The sequence below is a fragment of the Haliotis rubra genome, unplaced genomic scaffold (genome assembly GCF_003918875.1).
Source record: "Haliotis rubra isolate DU_JTF1 unplaced genomic scaffold, ASM391887v1 Scf263, whole genome shotgun sequence".
In the NCBI taxonomy this organism is placed as follows: domain Eukaryota; kingdom Metazoa; phylum Mollusca; class Gastropoda; order Lepetellida; family Haliotidae; genus Haliotis; species Haliotis rubra.
The window spans coordinates 1,154,848-1,177,481 of NW_025766703.1; the positions used below are offsets into that span (position 1 = coordinate 1,154,848).

The 22,634-nt window shown below is 38.7% G+C and overlaps 2 protein-coding genes across 4 annotated transcripts in view; both read left to right on the top strand.

Annotated features, from left to right (window-relative positions):
* LOC124280258 (pleckstrin homology-like domain family B member 1) overlaps positions 1-2,747 on the top strand; it is a 73,140-nt gene extending 70,393 nt beyond the window's left edge. The window contains 1 exon segment of the mRNA XM_046716155.1: positions 274-2,747. Coding sequence (XP_046572111.1) covers positions 274-714 — 441 coding nt within the window. The 3' untranslated portion in view covers positions 715-2,747.
* A 7,442-nt stretch (positions 2,748-10,189) lies between these two features.
* LOC124280259 (S-antigen protein-like) lies at positions 10,190-18,988 on the top strand. 3 transcript variants are annotated; one of them, XM_046716157.1, is made up of 3 exons: positions 10,190-10,321; positions 17,061-18,466; positions 18,521-18,988. In XM_046716157.1, exons 2-3 carry the CDS (start codon positions 17,329-17,331, stop codon positions 18,742-18,744), a joined length of 1,362 nt encoding a protein of 453 aa, XP_046572113.1. In that variant the 5' UTR covers positions 10,190-10,321; positions 17,061-17,328; the 3' UTR covers positions 18,745-18,988. The 3 variants fall into 3 exon arrangements, with proteins under 3 accessions (XP_046572113.1, XP_046572114.1, XP_046572112.1); XM_046716158.1 differs by having other exon boundaries at positions 17,061-18,418; XM_046716156.1 differs by having other exon boundaries at positions 17,061-18,988.
* The last annotated feature ends 3,646 nt before the right edge of the window (positions 18,989-22,634 follow it).

The following is a 22,634-nucleotide window of genomic DNA, read 5'->3' on the forward strand; positions in this document are numbered from 1 at the left end:
AATTTTGCACATGCATTTTGTGGAATTTGCAAAAATACTCATAAGAACTACATGTTTTTTCTTTGTTTTTCGTGCAGTAACAAAGATAACCAGAAAAATTTGATAAATGATGCTGACCAATTATTTTCGATGATTGATTGGTTGTAATGAACCAATCATCAATTATGAGATTTTATCCAATTCCCAACACTAATATTGTGTTTTCTTTTGGAATTTGGCTTTGCACTGACACAATTCTTTGCCTTGTGTTAATATTGATGCTCTCTTTCCTAGGCACGGCCATTGACACGGTATCTACCAATCAGAAACAAGGATTTTGATCTCCGACAACACATAGAGACCGCGGGTCACAGCATCGACTCGTGTCCCCAGGTGAACGTCACTCCCACTAGTTGCCGTGGTTTCCTACACAAGATGGGGAACAAGTTCAAAACGTGGCATAAACGATGGTTCGTGTTTGATCGAGTGAAGCGATCATTGTTGTACTACGTGGACAAAGGCGAGACCAAAGCACGGGGAGGGATATATTTTCAAGCAATCGAGGAAGTTTACGTCGATCATCTCCGGACGGTGAAAAGTCCGAACCCTAAACTGACATTCTGTGTAAAAACCTATGATAGGACGTATTACCTCGTGGCGCCTACTCCGGAGGCGATGAGGATTTGGATTGATGTCGTTTTCACAGGTGCTGAAGGGTATCAACAGTTTCTATGATATCATTATGTTCATGATATCGACTGATATCACAGTGCTGATGGACCATATTTGCTTGTATAGCAACCTGTCGATACAGTGCTACTTACAATGTGACCATATGAGTTTCTATTTGTGATTGAACCAAAGTTTGGTTCCCAGGATGTGCCTGTTCTGAAATGATGTCACTTACTTTTCGGGATGATGTCACTTCCTGTGAAGGATGTGATTTTTTATGGGATTTGCGATGTCACTTCCTGCCTGATGACATCACTTCCTGTCTGCTGGCTGCTCAAAGCATGATTAAATTTTAATGGTTTTATTTTAGTCATATTTTAATGCATACGATCTGATTTCACTTTTAGTTTTTTCATGAATTTTTGTTTTGTCTCTGTGTGATTTTATGGGTTCATTGTATTTGTGAATATTCGGTTTTTATTTGTTGTGTTTAATCTGCTAACGAATTAATGTCGAAGCCTTGAAACAATACTGGGTGTAAATCACAAGTGTATTGTGTATCACACAAACATGACACAAAATAATGTCAATAGTATGTACATTTAATTCAATAATTTTGTAAAGATTCTTCATGCAAAATTGTAATATATATTGTTCAGAACAAAACGAATGTAAATTTTCCATATTCATGAAATATTTATCAAACAAGGTGATTTCATAGGGCAAATATCCTCAAATTTTGTTGGTCATGAAAAGTAAGTGAAAATTTGCTTTTATTAAACTAAATGTTCCTATTAGTATACGTGCCTGTGTTCACTGACTGACTGTCGTGTATTACCTCTACAGAATCCTGATATTCGGCGTTGGAGATATCCATGCGTCTTTATGTCTTGCATTTAAGAAACTTGAGTTAATTGGTGATATATTTGTTTCAAACATCAGGATTCACCAATTTAATTTTCTCTTATTATAGATTTCTTGGACAATATGCCCAAATTGAGATAGCGAAATAGAAGCTAAAAATATCAAGCAAGTGTAATTCAAGGTTAATTTGTTTGATATAATATTCCCCCGATAACATTTCTTGTAAAACAATGTTTAACGTTTTTTTAATATTATTGAATTTATTATAACCATTGTTATTTAAGTTTTTGTAAAATAATATACAATAGTTTGTTATACCGTACATAAAGTGAATGTTCTTACTTTGACATAAGAATGAAATGTCAATGTAAAATGATTCATTTTCAAATATGATTCAAATTAATTCATAATTGGTATTTTACATCTGCGTGACGATGAAGTGTTGAAGACAAAATGGAATTTGAATCGATTCCCTGGTTTAACACTTGCACCATGTCAAGGTGATTTCAGGTATTTTAGGATTGACAAAGATTTAATGAAACTTAACATCTGGGGTCAGGTGTTATTCGATAATTTTGTTTTACACTTTAGTTGGCCTCAGATCACATGTCATTACAACACTCGAGCATCATGTCTGGCAGATGAGATTTTTCAGTTGATACTTTTGTGTTGTACAGGGATGGCAATTTTCCGCTGATCCGCAGATTTCCGCTGATTTTATTTCAAATTGTTCAATTGTGAATCATCTAAATCCATTGAGAAACCCTCAACTCGATGACACAATATTAAGTTTTCAGCTGAAAATAGATTTCCCTGTTGCCATCCCAGGTTGTACTTGTTGGAAACTTTGGTTTTAAGTCAGTTTTGTTAAATTTCTAATATGTGATATTTTGGTCATGGGGTGAACTTTGACCTGGGTTAGAGCAAAGGTTAAGGGTTATGTTGTGGATTGTTCTTCGGAATCATCACTGTATCAGCTTCTGTTGAAAGTTTCATCACTGTTGTCATGGTAACCAAACTGAACAAAACGAGCACATTTTGTGTAATCTTTCTGAATCTTGTGTCTTTTGAACCAGGTGATCAGAATATACAAAGAGAATCTAAGAATTACTATCTAACAAAGTTTGTTTTAAGAATAAAAAGGGCATTTTCGATAGTAATTATAAATATAGAATCTTCTGAAAGATATTTGGTATATTAACACTTAAAACTAATGTGTAATGTACTCATGTGCAAAACAAACTGTCAGCCAATCAAAAAGCCCTAACCAGGTTGGAAACAAAAAAGTAAGGGAAGTAACTCTTGATTCTGTGCCACAACCACCTCCATGAAACAAGCAGCCCCGAAACCTCATCTGTAACAGACTTTTGTGTTTTTTAATTCCTAATACTAATTATCATCCCAACATGTTCATTAAAGTGAACTTTCATAAATATTTAAATACAGGTTTCATGATTCCCATGTTGAAAACAAAAAAAACCAATCGATAATCAACAAAATGAATTTGTACCAATACGACATTGTACAATTTGTCTAATGATTGGGGTCGTGAAGTACGACATATCATGCTGTGAATGGAATGACATGCTGTAGAGAAACAGCTGTGGCTATATCCTGCAGTTCAACATACTACCTGCTGATTAATGGGGGTGAATGGGAAACACAGGTGTCTGAACTGAACTTTTCAAGATCCCGAAATACAGTCTGAAAATGTATTGAGACATCTTTTCTGCTATGTATTTATCAAAATTCCAAGGAGCAATGATGGCATATTTGTCTACGCATCCAGGGTGGTGGTGTAGCCTAGTAGTTAAAGCGTCCACTCGTCACACCGATGACCTGGGTTCGATTCCCCACATGGGTACAATGTGTGAAGTCCATTTCTGGTGTCCCCGCCGTGATATTGCTGGAATATTGCTAAAAGCTGCGTGAAACTAAACTCACTCATTCACTTGATTGTCAGGTCCAGACTCGAATATTTACAGACCGCCACCATATAGCTGGAATATTGCTGAGTGCGTCTTGAAACTAAACTCACTCACTCACTGGATTGTCAGGTCCAGATTCGAATATTTACAGACCGCCACCATATAGCTGGAATATTGCTGAGTGCGGCTTGAAACAGCAAACAGACAAGACAAGACATCCACATCAGTCTCACAGGCTGTGATGTGATCTAAGTGATGTTGAAAACAGCGTTTCACCATTTCACCAAAAACTCCCTCACTCACTGTTTCTATGGCTGGGTAATGCATGAGCATTAATCTGTGACACAGTTTCCAGGACACACTGGCAATAACATCTCTTGTTCATACTGTAAACGAATACCACTGGAAATACATTTCTTCAACAAATCATTTCCATTTTGCAAACGGCTATTAGCAAAGGTTAGACTATTTCAATCTTATATAATCTCTGCAAACAACACAAACTGGCTACTTGTTTGAATTAAATTGTTTCACCAACTGTTTTTTGATGATTTTCGTAATGCATTTGGTGGACTGTTTGTCAGGCTCCGGTTTCAGTTTGTGACTTGCTTTGTGAAATTAAATGGGATTGAAAACATGTTCAAAGATCTAAGTTATTGCCAAAGTATTAAATTGCAGAGAGTATTGATCTACTTCAGGAGATGATTACATGAAGATAAAAGGCAGAAATTAAAAACAGTTATCTATGGAATGAAATTTTGAAAGTTCAAATGAGTCTTATTTTGTGTTTGAAATGTTTTCATGGTTTTGAGTCGTTGAGTCAAACAACAGAAATGTCAGAGAAAACATGTATTTGTAAGTAAACGGTTCAGGCATGTTCTGTTTCAGGAAGAGGTGTCATATTCCAAAAAATTATAGAGATTCAAGCAAACAACAAGAATGTTCATATGAAACAGTGTTAAGAAAACAACTGAAATGTTCATATGAAACAGTGTTAAGAAAGCAACAGGAATGTTCATATGGAACGAGGAATGTTAAAACAACAGGAATGCTGATATGGAACAAGGCATGTTAAAACTGGAATGTTCATTTGAAACAAAGAATGTTAAGAAAACAACAGGAATGTTTCAGGGAAATTATTGTATTGTTCAAGTAACAATGAGAAACAGTAGCAATGTAATGTAACACAATAGGAATATGTAAACACGGGGAGAGTCACAGTGAAACTGGAATATTCAAGTAACACAATATGAAAGTGTTACAGAAAAATTACTGTTTGTTTATAATAGAAATGTGTAAAAATGAAATAAGTAGAATGTTCAAATTAAATAAGAAGATATTCTAAGTGAAACTGTATAAATATACATGTAACATAGGAATGTGTAACAGCTGAACATTTAGAATGTTCATAAAACATAAATGTGTTGAAGGAAAATGATAGGAATGTTCGTGTAACAACAGGAATGTGTAAAAATGAACTAAGTAGAATGTTCAAGTGAAACAATTAGATGAAAATTAAAGTAAAACAATAGGAATGTTCAAAATAACTGGGAATGTTCAATTGACACATTTTCAGAAGTTACTTCTGGTACTTTTGATATGCGTTTTAAAGTGTTAAGTCTATAAGCATGGCAATGTGTTTGTTCACCCTATGACCAAATCTCAAGTCACAATCCATTTTTACTACTTATTTAAAAAGCAAAGAAGTCCGGATTGTATTGGTTACATTGATGGCATTACACAGTGCAAGAGACTCTGATTACAAACATTTGTAACTAAATTGCAAGCTGATGTAAAATTATTGGCATAAACCTTCATTTTTGCTCATTTCCAGAGTTGTCAATTTAAAGAAAAAGAGGAAATCACTGTCAAGGAAGAAAAATGTGATATAGGAAGTCAGGGCCCTGGGGTACAATAGTAGGGCCCTTACTAGGAATTATTTTAAAAAATATGGATCGGAGCCAAGTTATGAAACCTACGTCATCTCAAAGATCCAAGATCATACCGTTATGACATTAAGTGTGCCATTATGTCCCACCCTTGACAGTCATCTGTACACACCAGTTCTACAATATACACATGGTCAGGGCACATCAGAGAAATAGCAGAGCCCTGACTATGGACAACTAAGTATAAACCATGGTAACCCCATATTACTGATTGTGTAAGTGTGTCTGATGTCCGGCTTGGTTTTAGCTGTCCTTGACCTTTATGTTGAGCAGTCAGTATGTCCAGTAATGGTGGCTTTTATTTTTATGTTCTATATCAAAAACTTTTATTTTATACACAAGAAAGAAGAATAAAAATGTGAATATCTTACATTGTGCTTGTTATTGCTTTGACAGTGTTTTATTATTTTTGATTTAACAAATAGGCATAAAACACATCCTTGTGGTTGATACTAAGAGCAGTAATGCAAACAAAAACTAATGGTTAATATAAAGAGCACATGTGCACACCAAACCGGTGGTTGATATAAAGAGCACCGACGCACACCAAACCAGTGATGAGGTGAAATGGGGTTTGAGGTCGTTTCACTCATATGACGAAGTGCATTCGTGTGTATGTGTGGCTGCTTGTACTAGCCCAGACTTAAGTTGGTTTTATAGTGCTAGCTCACTGAGATACCATGCCGCAGTGAAGCATGAATACCCCACTCACACATTATACGGACTCCGAGCCGACCAGTCCTTGTTGTACCCATTAATGCCGAGCGCCTTTTGGTATGACGCGGCCGGGATCGAACCCGCGACCTTCCGCTCTCCGGGCGGACGCTCTAACCACTACACCACGGAGGCGGTGATAATCAATGCACCAAACCAAAATACCAACTCAGTTGTATGCAGACAGTGGTTATACAGCTGGAATGTTGCTGAGCGCGGCGTTAAACAAAAGTGTATCCACAAACGTTACTCTGAGTGACATGTAAGTATTTCGTGTGTCTATGTTTATTCTTGGAGAAATATACACAGGTTTGGCGGCGGGGTAGCCGAACGATTAACGTCTTCGCCCGTCACGCCGAAAACCCGGGATCGATTCCCAGTATGTGTACAATGTGTGGAACCCATTTCTGGTGTCCCTCGCTGTGATATTTCCTGGAATATTGCCAAAAGCGGCATAAAATCACACTCACTCACACTTGCAAATCGCATTGAATAGTTATACCTGGCGAGATCGCAAAGAAATAAGAACTCTTCCTGGAGCTTCGTCATTTTTCTTGATATAATAACAATCGTACGTAATAAAACTGAGATGGATATACAAAGCTGCAAGGATTTAACGATGTCGTTAAAACGGGGAATGTTATTCAACAGTAAAACAACCCGTTTTTTTACATGGCAAGAAGAAAAAAACCTACATTGCTGCCAAACACGTGGTAGGGAAACTTCCACTTAAATGTATTATAATGTGGTGGTTTGAGTAAATGTTTTGAAAGTCTGGTATTGCTATGTTGTTTTTGAGTTTCGGCCAACTCAAGGCGCACCAATGATAAAATAAAGATTTGCCGTTAAATAGTAAAACAGTCTTTTGTCTGATCACATCGAAATCAGAAGGTATTCTGTATGTATTTAGATGATGCACAGTTCATCCATTAGGATGAGTGAGTGTGTTGGGTTTTAAGCCGTATTGAAGCGTATTCCAGTTATGTACGTATTCAAAGATACGTATGAGCGTAATTTCAGAGGTTTATAGTTTGTTTCGCTCGTTTGTTGTTTTACGCCGCACCCAGCAATATTCCAGCTATATGGCGGCGGTGTGTAAATAATCGAGTCTGGACCAGACAATCCAGTGATCAACAGCAGGAGCATCGATCAACGAGAATTACCAGTTTGGTGACACCCACGATCACGCACATCTTTAAGTGGGCGGTTTGGTGGCGTTGTGGTTATTACGTTTCCTCGCCACGCCGAATATCCGGTTTGATTCTACACAGGGGTGCGATGTGGTTAATGCGGTTGCTTGTCATGTCCAAGGTTCGAATCTCCACATAGGTCAACGATATTCCATACAAGCCCGCACTCAGCACTCGCCTGGTCCGTCGAGGGCCGCTGAGTCGGACGATCGTGACTCCCAACTGACAACTTCACATTCAATCAATGAATCAATCAATCTTTATTCACTACTTTAACGCCACAGGCCTGTAGTACATTTAAAGTTTACATGAGTAGATAGAAGTCATTTATAAATTCTTTTCTGTAACAATCCTTTTTCTTAAACTCATAGCGAAATAGATGTACATTGCCAGATTCTGTAATATTGATGTGGTAGTATCTGTTAACAGTTGAATTAATTTTCTTACACTTCGATGCCTATATAATACTATGGCTTTAGGTATTTCGTTCGTAGAGTCGTATAAACAGGACAGATTAGAAGGAAATGTAGTTCATCCTCAACCGTATTCATATTACATAATTGACACATTCTGTTTTCTCTTTGAATACCTGCATACCTGCCAGTTTCAATAAATAATTCATTGGAAGAGCAGCGAAAACGAGAGAGAGCTATACAAAACTTCTTTACGTCGATTTTTGCAAAATAGTCTTCAAAACGTATGTCCGATTTCCAGTGATTATAGTATAAACATTTTGTGGATAGAAGTATTGATTCCGACCAAGATTGAAAATACATATATTTCATTCTTTGTGTAAATGATATGATAAAATTTTCGTGGGACTGACACATAACCATAGCCAAATCTCTAAAATCAGTCACCCAATTTCTTTTCCAATTTTCGTCATACAATGTCATAACATTTTCTTCGGAAACCTGTGGCATGGCATATGCAGTAATCTTACCCAATACTTTATGGCTTTAATGGAGGAATATATAAACAATGGAAATCTACCTAATTCTCCATGAACTATATAATATTACAGACAGACAGACAGGTAATTTACTAACGTCTCACTGCATGTACAATATATACAAAAATAGACAAAATACCATTCTTTATGGAATTATGAGAGACTAAATCTAAAATATATACAAGCTACTAAAAGTCATAGAAAAACGTTTGCGCTAAAATAGAAAATTAAAAAATATATGTGTTCGGTTTTACACCAAGAAACGTTTTGCACGCAAATAAATGAACTTTCAATACTATCATATTGCTGTAATCCTCATATTTCAGAGCTATATAGAAGTATTGGACTTATCTTCATATCGAATATTTTAAAGAATGTGTTAAAGGATATTTCACCAAAAGATCTCATATTTTTACAAACACTGATTAAGATTTTCAAGGCTTGTACTGGCGCTTGTTTTGTGTGTTTGGGCCAGGAAAGGCTATTAGAGAAATATACGCCAAGGTACTTATAAACACTGGTAGTTTGGAGTTGTTGCCCTTTATAATACCATTTTTCTACTTCAGAAGGTTTTCCACCTTTCTTAAAGACGATAATTTTGGTTTTGTCTCTGGTTACACACAGTTTATTTTGGTCACATTCACATTCATGCACTGCCTCACATTCACTAAACATTAGAAAATTACAACAAATTCATTATTACATTTGCGGGTATTCTCATGTTTGCATCAATGTTCTGGATGTTTGTGGAAAGCGATGAAGACAGAAATTCGCGAGTTTCAAAGGAGATTGATAGTAATATTTGATTTGGTGATTGTTTCGTGGCCATTTAATTACTTAGTAATCATGAGAGTCGGAACAGGTTAAGCTAACAATCAGGAAGAGTAGTAGAGGTATGTGCCACCCATCAACGCTGTCCCGTGTTGTTTATGAAACGATTCACGTGAGTTTATAGAGTTTTTAGTGAATCAAAACCATAGCACATATAATCAATGTCTGGTCAGACTCGAACCGTGTACACAGATACCTTTAACACTAGTAGAGAGGTACGTGATTTTATTGTGACTGGGGACGAATCGCCGTCGCTCAGTGTTCCCGTTCTCGGGGGAGCCTATCCTGTCTTATCGAAGTTGCAGTTCGGTTGGTTGGTTCGCTGTTTAACGCCGCACTCAGCAATAATCCAGCTATATGGCGGCTGATGATCGATGCTCATGCTGTTGATCACTGGATTGTCTGGTCCAGATTCGATTATTTACAGACCGACGCCATAGCTGGAATATTGCTGAGTAGGTGTAAACTAAAATCACTCACTTACTGTAAATAATCGAGTACGCAGTTACGACAATGTCACATATATATTGCTCAACTTTTGATAAGGCCTGATTCTCATAATATTAATAAGATAAACTGCCTTATTTCATCATCCCAGTCAAACTTTGTGTTGTATCATGTAACTTTCCAAGAATTTAGTACCCGTTGCAATGAGTTTGATAAGCACCCGCCATTGGTCACGTAAGGCCACATAAAATAAATTTCTTGTTTCTCATCACTTTTTTATTAAAAAAATTAGTAGGTAGGGCGCATTTTATTATCTGATTTTCTATACAATGTTAGTCGAAAACTTGGATCGAATGCCGGCAGCTGACACGGATTTCGGAAGTCTGCCGGCTTATTACACGCAAATTTACCAGAGCAAAACATATATAAAAAAGAATTTAGGGTCGGGCGGTAATGAGAAATAAGAACTTATTTTTATGTGGCCTAACCAATAAATTAAAAGTATGTTTAGAATTGTTTGTTTCGGGCTAGTAAGACTGGTTGAAAGTGATTTATACAACCTTTGTTTGGGGCATTAAACGTGTCCAAGTATGGATGATTGTCACATGACTATTTTCGCGCGTCCGACTTCATGTAGTGCATGCTTTTAGGTCACGTGATATCTGGTCTTCAAACGTGATGGCGGCAGAGACCATGTTGTCTGGTCAGGATTCACCGGGAGACACTGCAGGCTGGTGGAGCTAACTGTCTCCTATGTTCATCGGAACAGAAGAAGTTGAAAGTGCACAGGAGGATGTAAGTGTTGAGGTTTCGTTTTTCTTCTTCAATGTGAAGACAGCCTTTGTAGCCAGGACAGCTGAATGTCTGCTCGAGACTCGATCATTTACAGGTTGGGGAAACCTACCGATCGGCCTACAATAGGCCAAACGGGATATAATAGGCCGTTCCGCCTATTTTGCTATAGGCCGTTCCGCCTATAATTATGATATTTATCAAATAAATTTGAAGTGGTGCATTTCCGCATGAGGATATTAACATCATTCAAGTGTTGATGTCCTAAGGTTTTCATTCAAACCATTTTGAGCATTTTCATCACATAATAAAGGAGTTTGGAAATTGATAAATAAATATAAGACTATAATATTTTTGAAAATTTTCACTGAAAATTAATGACATAGATATTTAGTTTTAGTTGTCAAAATGAAAATCTTGGCAAAATTGTGTTCTTAAATGAAACATCTTTTCCTGAACATTATATAAATTTCCATTTTGCCCCAAAACTTATTTTTTTCAAGCTGAGCAGGTCCATTAAGTATTCATCTCTATGATCTAATAAAACTATTTCATGCGGAAATTGATAGTTTGTGAAATGTTAATAATAATGGTCAAATATAGCCTGATCGGCCTATAGCAAAATAGGCAGAACGGCCTATAATATCCCGTTCTGCCTTTTATAGGCCGATCGGTAGGTTTCCCCAACCTGATTTACAGACCGCCGTCATATAGCTGGAATATTGAGTGCGGCGTTAAACAACAAACAAACAAACAAACAAACAAACCTGTAAGCACTGGGTATGTACGGGCAAAGATCCTAAAGACGATACGGTTTCAACTAACCCCATCTCACAAAAGAAGATGCTTTTTCTCAGTTGCCGCTGCTGGTGATAGAACGGCGTGGTGAAATTGTGGTTACTCTGCTTGCTTAAATACAACCAAATACTTTCTAGAATCCTCTTATATGACTTAACAATACTAATACCCAATGTCGTGAATATGTCTTGGGCTACCTGTACATCGTTTCTGAACCCGGAAGATCCGGGTAAAGATTGATCTTCAACATCCTGTTTCTTTTCTACGTGAAGATCCGGGTTAGAACTGCCCCCGGGATCCTTAAAGTGTCCATATTTTGTCTTAACTCTTAAGACTAAATTATGTCTTAAATCGGGGATCACGAAGCTCGATCTTTGAGAAATCTAAAGTCTAAAACCAAATTTGAGCAATTATCAGACTTAAGACACTCTCTTGATCCCCGTGACTGTTGTCCCCCGCCGTGACGTTGCTGGAATATTGCTAGAAGCGGCGTTAAACCATACTCACTCACTCACGATACCGGGGCCTAGATTTTTGAAGTTCACTTAGCGCTAAGACAGTCGTAAGTTAGTGTTAATGAATAGCACTTACGACTATCTTAGCGCTAAGAGAACTTCGAAAATCTAGGCCCTGGTCTTCAATAACCCATGCTTGTCTCCCCGTGAAGATCCGCGTTAGAACTGGTCTTCAACAATCCATGCGTTCAAGTAGTTAGACGCGCTGACTTGGTTGACACGTACGTAGATCGACGCTCAATCAGCTGACTGTCTGACCCAGTGTCTGCTATTCCGACCGTGGTAAGATTTCCTCCCGTTCCCCCATCCCAAATAATATTTATAAATTAATATATACTAAAATTATCAACAAAACCTAGCACAATAATTACTAGAGAACTCCCCAAAATAACTAAAATCCCCCAAATTAATTACAATATATAGGGTCGAACCTCTTAGCGTTACCTCTGTTAATCTGCGGAAGAAAGAATATGGGGGAACGGAAGGAACTCTTTCCATTTACCGGTTCAGACATGAAAACGATACGTATTGCGATACGCTGATCGAAAACCGGTATTTTGACTTGTATTTGGAAAACGACGTAACACTCGGAAATCTTCGGATATTTCCTTGTTTTGTTTGTGCCAAATATTATTCACATTTTTATTCTATCATGATTAAAATTTGTTATTAATGCTTAATCAAGCATAGTGAATTTGTTGTGTTTTTGCGCTATAAATCAAGCAGTAACTCGATTATATGTAGTTTTTTGTTTAAAAATACTTCATGCAATATATATTGCAATACATATCGCAATACATGCTTTGGCATCGCAATATATCGCAATATGAACATTCTCTGCAATACCCACCCCTACTTCCAGTACTTCAGTCAAACAGCCCGCCAGGATTAATATTTGTGTTTTACAAACATCTTGTATCAAAACGTACCCAAGATACCGATATAGTGTTCAGTCATACTGTTTACCAACCTCCGTCAGAAGTATTCGAAACCTGATCTGAAATATACATCATAAGCAGGTTAAATATACGTTGGAAGTAGTCCCGAACATTTGTTTTGGTACGCCCGTTTCTCGCCCCTATCCGTAACCCCCAAGAAGACTTCTCCCGGAATAACACGAGTGATTGTTTTGCGGCTGTCGTGTTATTCCGGGAGAAGTCTTCTTGGGGGTTACGGATAGGGGCGACTGGTGACGACTGGTGACGAAAGGCACGAGTCGCTTCATTCAACACTCGCACCTTTAACTTGTCCCGGAGGAACACGAGTGGATCACGAATGGTGTCGCTATTCTGCTTGTCCCGGAATAACACAAGTTGGTCACGTATAGAATATTGCTTGTTAAGCGTCGATTTTCAAGTTGTAATATTCAGTTAAACTATCACATCCATATTATCGGAATTCGTATCCTATCACACTCGTATTATCGGAATACGTATATTATTACATATATATTGTCGCGATGCGTATATCATTACACCCATGTTGTCGCGATGCGTATATTATTACACCCATATTGTCGCGATGCGTATATTATTACACATATATTGTCGCGATGCGTATATAATTACACCCATATTTACGGGATGCGTATATCATTACACCCATATTGTCGGGATGCGTATATAATTACACCCATGTTGTCGGGATGCGTATATTATTACACCCATATTGTTGCGATGCGTATATTATTACACCCATGTTGTTGCGATGCGTATATTATTACACCCATGTTGTCGCGATGCGTATATAATTACACCCATGTTGTTGCGATGCGTATATAATTACACCCATGTTGTTGCGATGCGTATATTATTACACCCATGTTGTCGCAATGCGTATATAATTACACCCATGTTGTTGCGATGCGTATATCATTACACCCATATTGTTGCGATGCGTATATCATTACACCCATATTGTCGCGATGCGTATATTATTACACATATATTGTCGCGATGCGTATATTATTACACCCATATTGTCGGGATGCGTATATCATTACACCCATGTTGTTGCGATGCGTATATTATTACACCCATTTTGTTGCGATGCGTATATCATTACACCCATATTGTTGCGATGCGTATATTATTACACCCATATTGTCGCGATGTGTACAGAGCGGAAGGTCTGTGGTTCGGTCCATGGTCTCGTATACGTATTTTTTTACGTTAAATACTGGTGTTTGTTATTGCCCTGTCTGTGTCGTGGCATTTGGTGGATAGTACGAAGACTGGTCGGCTCGGAGTCAGTCAATTCAAGCACAGTTGTGTCGAAGTAGAAATCCCTTCGAAAATACTCCCACATGATCCAAAAACATCATGCTTTGTGTTGTTTGTTTCTTGTCCCCAATTGCGCAGATCGATGCTCATGTTGTTGACCACTGAATTGTCTGGTCAAGACTCGATTATTTACAGACCGCCGCCATATATCTGGAATATTGCTGAGTGCGGCGTAAAACTGAACTCACTCACTCATGCCATCATGCTTTGTGTTGTCTGTTTCTTGTCCCCAATTGCGCAGATCGATGCTCATGTTGTTGACCACTGAATTGTCTGGTCAAGACTCGATTATTTACAGACCGCCGCCATATAATGGGAATATTGCTGAGTGCGGCGTAAAACTGAACTCACTCACTCATGCCATCATGCTTTGTGTTGTCTGTTTCTTGTCCCCAATTGCGCAGATCGATGCTCATGTTGTTGATCACTGGATTGTCTGGCCAGACTCGATTATTTACAGACCGCCGCCATATAGATGGAATATTGCCGAGTGCAGCGTAAAACTAACCTCACTCACTCACTCACTGTTTTTTTTTTCATCCTAATATAGCTTGACGTAATTAACCCGCGTATGTTAACCCGCATTGTGCGTAGTTCCCCAACATGGTGACGCGATATATAGCCCATTTTACATTGTATTGTCCAAAAATAGTTTTCAACTTTTAAAGATATATGCTAGCTAGTTTTAACTCATTTTGTGATAATCTAGTAATTTTACTGTCCTTCGTTGACAGGGTTTTATATATTATATGTATGCATTATGAATTTAGAACTAGTTTTAGTCACGATATGGCTGAAATATTGCCAATGTGACTTTAAATTTTAACTCACTCACTCACTCACTCCCATGTGCGTAGTGTCAAGAAAGACCAAACACACTAATACATATACTGTTAATTGTTCAAGTTCAGTTATGTAATTTGTTTGATCTTCAAGGTACAACCCTACAATCATGTTTTAGAGCCATGACAGTGAATAATCGAATCTGGACCAGACAATCCAGCGAGTGGTATCGAGCGCGCTTGACAACTTCATTTTTGACAGGCGCCTTTTCGGACAAGCATGGGTTGCTGAAGATCGATTCTAATCCGAATTTTCGCGAAAGAGGGTGCGGGCTAGCATTGTGGATAAAGCGTGCGCTCAGACCCGGTTCACATTTCTGGTGTCCCCCGCCGTGGTATTGCTGGAATATTGCTAAAAGTGGCGTAAAACCATACTCACTCACATATGTTTGTTGAGGGCGGTGGGGTAGACTAGTGGTTAAAGCATTCGCTTGTGACGCCGAAGACCCGGGTTCGAGTCCCCACATGGGTACAGTGCGTGAACTCCATTTCTGGTATTGCCCACCGCCATATTGCTGGAATGTTGCTAAAGCGGCATAAAAGTAAATTCAATCACGGGAGAGCTATGCAACAATGAGCACAGGTTGCTGGATATATTCTAACGGTGAACCTGACGAGGAAGCACGTTTCGATCACGCACGACACGAATGAGTAAGGCCACTCGTCACACGCTCCATCGCGGATTTGTACAGGACGTGAATTGTAAAACATACATTTACGACTTCACAGCACTTTTTGAATACGGATCCTAATACGTGTTATTTGAATTCTTCATGCTGATCACAGTCGCAAAACCACACGTGTGTCTTCGGGTTACTAAGGGTCAGTGAAGGAGGAAAACGGCAAGCACGTGTAACCATTACGGGATAATGAGTTCCTCAAAACCGTCAGTAGACGCCATGTATCAAGAATCTAGGCCCACCCCTTGTCCAATCCGGGCAGATCGCGATGGAACATCAGCCAGAGAAAAATCCAAGTTATTCAGAAAATTACAATAGAAATACGTCACTGATGGTAAATGGCTTTTTGACTTTGCTGTGCATTTTTAAGTATATAATTTGAAAGGTATATAAGTTAAAACGTCTGGTTGTCAATTATTTCTGAACATCTTAAAGTCACTATGGGAGGGGTGAGCCTGGGAGATGCTTCTAGCTGCGCTTTCTTCCTTATATGTGAGTAGTTTTCTATTTCATATCGCCTTCAGCAGTCTTTGAACTGTTACCACATTTTGAGTCTTTAACGATGACGCCTTGGACATTGGGGATAATGAATTTGTCCACAGCTACCGGTATTGGTAGCTGTAAAGGCTGAGTTACTGTAAAGGGTCCTTTACGCCTGTTCTTGGGTTCACCAGAGGGGGGGAATGGGGGAAGCGGTCGGTTTCTGCTGCCACCTTGTCTGGGTACAATGTGTGAAGCCCATTTCCGGTGTGATATTGCTAAAAGCGGCGTAAAACTAAACTCACTCACACATCTTGTCTGCTGTCGTTATCCAACAACTTTACACACGCGATACTTCAAAATTCAAGAGATCGAACTTACTCACTCACTCTAATATATAGCGGGGCGGTGGGGTAGCCAAGTGGTTAAAGCGTTTGCTCGTCACGCCGAAGCCCCGGGTTCGATTCCCCACATGGGTACAATGTGTGAAGCCTGTTTCTAGTGCCTCCCGCCGTGATATCGCTGAAATGTTGCTAAAAGCGTCGTAAAACCATACTCACTCTGATATGTAGTTAAAAAACAGGAACTAAATTGGAACAAAACACTGGCGGGGGATATTGATCACCATGTCTTGTTTGAATATATTTCTGTACGCCACCCAGAGATATTTAACGTTCGTTTTCTAAGGTTCGTGAATAGCGTGTGTGGAACACGAAATGTATTTGATTTTGAATGTTTCAGATTTTTCTTTTGGTTTACGAGTAAATGAACACATACTTCACATAACATTAACTAACAAGTTCCATTTTCTTTTTAAAAAATAAATGTTCTTTTGTCAGAGACAGGTATACATCTTCTTGAAAGCGTAGGTTTTTTCCTATGTAACACCCCTAAATATTGCTCACCCGTGAAGATCCGGGTTAAAATTGATCTTCAGCAAACCCATGCTTGTCGTAAGAGGTTTGGGCGAGATTGGGTGGTCAGGCTCACTAACTTGACACATGCCATTGTCACCCGATTGCTGTTGATCACTGGATTGTCTGGACTCAATTATTTACAGACCGCCGCCTTATAGCTAGAATATTGTTCAGTGCAGCGTAAAACTAAACTCACTCACTCACTCGCCTCCCAAATATTGCTTCCAGGTGTTTTCTGTCAGCTTGTCTGTGGCCGTGTCATCCTGAGACGCAACACCCTCTTTCGGGCTGATGAAGATCCGGTCAAGGACAGTCTCATGGAGATGCTCCTGATCAAGTTCAGAGGGTCGTTCGCTCGAGACACCAACGACATGTATGCACCGATGGATCTGATCAGACGCCACTACACCGACAGGCAAGACGTCCCCGTTGTCACACGCCAACAGAGACGTGACTTTGACGGTGTCAGGGGGATTATGATGTAAGTGATTACCAGATGCTTCCCACCAAAGATGTTTTGTTCCACATGGACGGTGGAATATTCAATCTGGGTTCTGTGATGAAATTCTCGCCCATATCCATTCTGCTTCGGGGGGAGACAACCGAGAGTGGATGTGGACAGGAAGATGATGGGAAGGGCATCAGGAATGATGTTAACAGGAGACGGAGGAGTCGTGTCGATGAAGGTGATGCCGACAAGGAAGTCGAACACAATTATGTCAGGAGTGAAAGAAGGGACAAAGATTGGAACAAGGGAGGGAAAGGTGATAACAGGAATGGTCACAGGGTAAGGAGAAGTGCTGCTGATAAAGATGACAATGGTCCAGACGATAAAGATGGTGAGGAAGACGATAAAGTAGATGACACAAATGATAGTGCAACTGATAATAAGGATGAAAATGGTCGTGATTATAATGATGACAAAGCTTCAGATGATAAAGATTGTGATGAAGATGATAAAAGTGATTGGAAAAATCGTGTAAAAAGAAGTGATGATGACGATAAAGATGACAATGGCCAAAACGATAAAGATGACAATGGCCAAGACGATAAGGATGACCAAAATCAAGATAAAGATGATGACCGAAATGGTAAAAGGAGAAAGAGAAATGTTGATAAGGATGACAATGGTCCAGATGATAAGGATGACAATGGTCCAGATGATAAGGATGACAATGGTCCAGATGATAAAGATGACAATGGTCCAGATGATAAGGATGACAATGGTCCAGATGATAAAGATGACAATGGTCCAGAGGATAAAGATGACAATGGTCCAGAGGATAAAGATGACAATGGTCCAGACGATAAAGATGACAATGGTCCAGAGGATAAAGATGACAATGGTCCAGAGGATAAAGATGACAATGGTCCAGAGGATAAAGATGACAATGGTCCAGACGATAAAGATGACAATGGTCCAGACGATAAAGATGACAATGGTCCAGACGATAAAGATGACAATGGTCCAGAGGATAAAGATGACAATGGTCCAGACGATAAAGATGACAATGGTCCAGACGATAAAGATGACAATGGTCCAGACGATAAAGATGACAATGGTCCAGAGGATAAAGATGACAATGGTCCAGAGGATAAAGATGACAATGGTCCAGACGATAAAGATGACAATGGTCCAGAGGATAAAGATGGTAAAAGGAGAAAGAGGAGTGCTGCTGATGATAAAGATGAAGACGATAAAAGTGATGACAAAAATGAACAAAAAAAGAGAACTGCTGATGATGGTAAGAGTCGAGATGATGAAGATTGTCAAGATGACAGGGTCAAAAGAAGTGCAACTGATGATAAAGACGACAAAGGTGATGACAGGAGTGATAACAAGAGAAACAGAAGTGCCACCGATGACAGTCTAGATGATAAAGATTGTGATGAAAACAATAAAAGTGAATAGAAAATAGAAATGATTAACAAGGAAACACAGAAGTTCTGTGGATGATAATTGTAAGGACGCTGAAGACAAATATAAAAGTATAGGAGAGCAATGGGCTGCTATGGGGTAAGAAGCCCATGAAGAATATATTCAGACGCTGTCTTATGGAACCAGTCCCGTGACAGGGAAACCATGTAAACATTCTTGCCATGCAGTCCCCATGTAAACATTTACTGTCTGTTTACTGATAAACACGTCAACAATGGTGGCTCTGTTGTGTTTACTGATACCTTGTGATCTTTTGCAAAACTTATCCTTGTCTGGCTGTGGGTCACTTATTTAAAAGGTCACCTCAGCACAGTGTTTAAATTTCAAGAAACTCCAAGTGTTGTCAGTGAATGAGTGTAGCTGGGTGACAAGGAAGGAAGCGAGTGAGTTTAGTTTTACGCCACACTCAGCAATATTCCAGCCATATGGTGACGGTCTGTAAATAGTCGAGTCTGGAACAGACAATCCAGTGATCAACAGCATGAGCATCAATCCACATAACTGGGATATGATGACATGTGTCAACCAAGCCAGCGAGCCTGACCACCCGATCCCGTTAGTTGCCTCTTACGACAAGCATGGGCTGCTGAAGACTAGGTCTAAAGGAGTCGGGTCGAGTGACAAGTAACTATTTACTGTCTTCCATTGAGAGCAATGTCTGGTGATGAGTCAGCATATATCATGAATTTAGCATCCACTTTGCCAGTGGAGTACAAGGTTTTCACCAGCAAAACAGATGTCTCCTCCTTCCCCCAATTCACCGTTGACACCTCAACTCATTTGATTCCTTCATTTTCAAAATCTTTAAGTATTGATAGTATGTTATGTTTGTAAAGTCTTCATTTAATATTTTTATATTCAATTGAACTTAACTGCTTATCAACAACTCCACAGTTGTGTGAAGTAGTTTTAGAGTTATGCTCCGAACACAAACCCTACCCTTCAAAAAGACCAAATTTGTTGCCATTGAAACAGATAAAAATAAAATTGAAAGAAGGGAGGGAGAGAGACATAATTGTATCGTCAAGCAGACGTCTGTCAATATTAATAGAGACATGTTTACCACTGCACTTGACAATATTCCAGCTGTACGACAGTGACCTGTAAATAAGAGTCCTGACTGGACATAACCAATTGAGTAGATCGAGTGTCATTATGTTGACACATTGTATTCCAAGTCCGCAAGCCTGACCATCCGTCCCTAACGGCAAGCATGGGTGGCTGAAAACCAGTTCTATAGTCTGTTTGCAGTGAAAACGTACCGATGAATTTCACTTTAAACAAAGTAAATCAAATAAAGTGAAATTAAGATTGCGAATCCTCATAATTTACCTTGCCAGTTGAACATTTAAATCTCAGAATTTTATTCATCATAGAATAAAAGTTGTTTAACAAACGATCATAGATTCAAATCGCTATTATTGGTTTGTATTACAAGGGGGTAAGCACAGTAGTTGGAACACTGAAACAAATGTACGTGATGAGCGTTAACTTAGACCAACCCTACTTGTTCTCGGTGTTTTATTTAATGTGAATACAAACGAATAATAACGATTTGAAACTATGATCGTTTGTTAAATAAGTTTTATCCTAAGTTGAATAAAATTCTGATATCTTAATTTCACTTTATTCGATTTACTTTCTTGTTTAAAGTGAAATTCATCGGTACGTTTTCACTATAATGCGGATAACACCCAAGACCAACCAGTAAAGTTCTGACTAAAATTTAGCTCAGGTCACTGACAACATGCACAAGACATACTTTGGATGAGTTTATTGATCTGATGAGGATGACAGATGACGCAGGGTACGATATGTACACGAACTTCCATACCTTGGATCAACCAAACATTGTTAATGTGTGAAGCAGTAACCTACCTGTTCAACACTACGTAAAATATTTTCGTCACAGAATCAACCAATGTGTTACACATAAATGCTAGAATGTCCCTGACCACCAATTGCTAAATAACATTCGCGCCGCTGTTAGTCGCAACACACTTCCACACAATAACTAATTTGACACAAAGAATAAATACGGATAAACTTAACAGTAATTCAGATAATTATGAACATCCAGTTTCAAACAATGTTGTGGATGTGAGCCATGAAAGGGCAGACAGTGCTTTGTACACTTGTATATAGATAATAGCACTTGTATTACGGCCATCCACGGACCTCAGTTCCCTCCACAAAAACAAACCTTATTTGCTTTCAGTACTAGACATGAGAACTTTCCTTCTCACAGAATGGTTAGTTTGGCCTTTGACCATCTTTGGGTTCAGATAGTAGCAATTATGGTTGACATCTTACACATCCCCTCATTAATTCCGTTTCTTCTACGAATCCTGAAGTGACTTTTTTCATACAAACTCGGGCGCATACGAATTAAAAATTCCATGGAAAGGAAGGCAACTCTGCACCGTTACCTTGGACAGTGGGATATTTACAAGGAATGTATGGATGAGCATGATCCTAGATATACAAACTGACATGGGGACTGCAGATAAATGAAAAAAGAATATTTCATTCCATGTTAATGCCGAGCCCAATTCCTCAAAGGGGTCTTTTTCAAATCCATATTTTGGACTGATTAACATTTAGACTGAAATGTCAATTGCATTGATCACCTTTACGTGTTTTTAAGCATAAATGGATTATGAATACACCATGTTGGCAAATGGGTTATCTCCCCTTTGTTACCTACTCGACAAACCTGACTTGGGCACCCATCCGTGAGCTAATATGCTCTAAATTTTACTTGAACACACATACCAATGTGGCAGAGTATATCTGGGTCGGAACCCAGGATCAGATTCCCATATAGCACCTTAACACGTTGCCGAGTATTGCATTTCCGAAGAATACCATTCCATGACTAAAAGAATATTGGTGACACCAGTGTGTGAAATAGCCACTGGCCCGCTAGTACGTGGCTAATAAAACTCCAGTGGGGCCATGCAATCTCCCAACAGGCTAGTGAATTTTCATGTGGTCATTTTGTAAATATATCACTCTCTCCGACTTAAGTTATAATACACTTTTAAATCATGCATAATGCCTGATAAAAATATTCATCATATTAGCAGCTTAATGATGAAACCTGTGTCATGCCGACAATATCTTATTCTCATTTATTTTTGAAATCTTTGCTAAGCTTCCACATTCAAATTTCGGGCTAGTGAATTATTTGGGTAGCTAGCCTGACTGGCTATCAAAATTTAGAAACTATTTCGCACACTGGGTGACGCTTTCTGTGTTGTAATGAGTACATGTGCACTTTTGGTCCAAACACAAGATGAGCACATAACATGTTAAAAGTATCAACAGTATAGGGATTACAGCAGAACAATAGCTGGCTATCGACATATCGCCAATTGATAACTTACAAAACACCGGAGATATTCTTTTTCAGAAGAAGTCCTCCTTGGGGTACATATAAGCATTAAAATGTCCATTTCAAATCCTACAACAGTTGTAACTATATTTTTCAATAAAATATTTACAAAACAAAAAACACCGGACTCCCTACAGCCAAGAGCAGGTAACTCTTGCCGTCTACCTCCCAGCTCACTTTTTCATGCTGTCGTTCTGTTGAATAGACATGCGTGGTGTTCGTTTCGAGTTTGCTCTCCTACCGATACGATGAGTGTAGGATTTAAAATGGACATTTTAATGCTTATATGTACCCCAAGGAGGACTTTCTTCAAAGAATTCATAACCTCTACAGGTTTGTATAAATATTTAGCAGCTTTTGAGCATAAAGGTCCAAAAGAATCAACATTATGCCAAGCATAGTGCTAACAAAATTTGGAAACTGCCCATGAATAAGTATTTTAATTCAATATACATAAAACGATTTC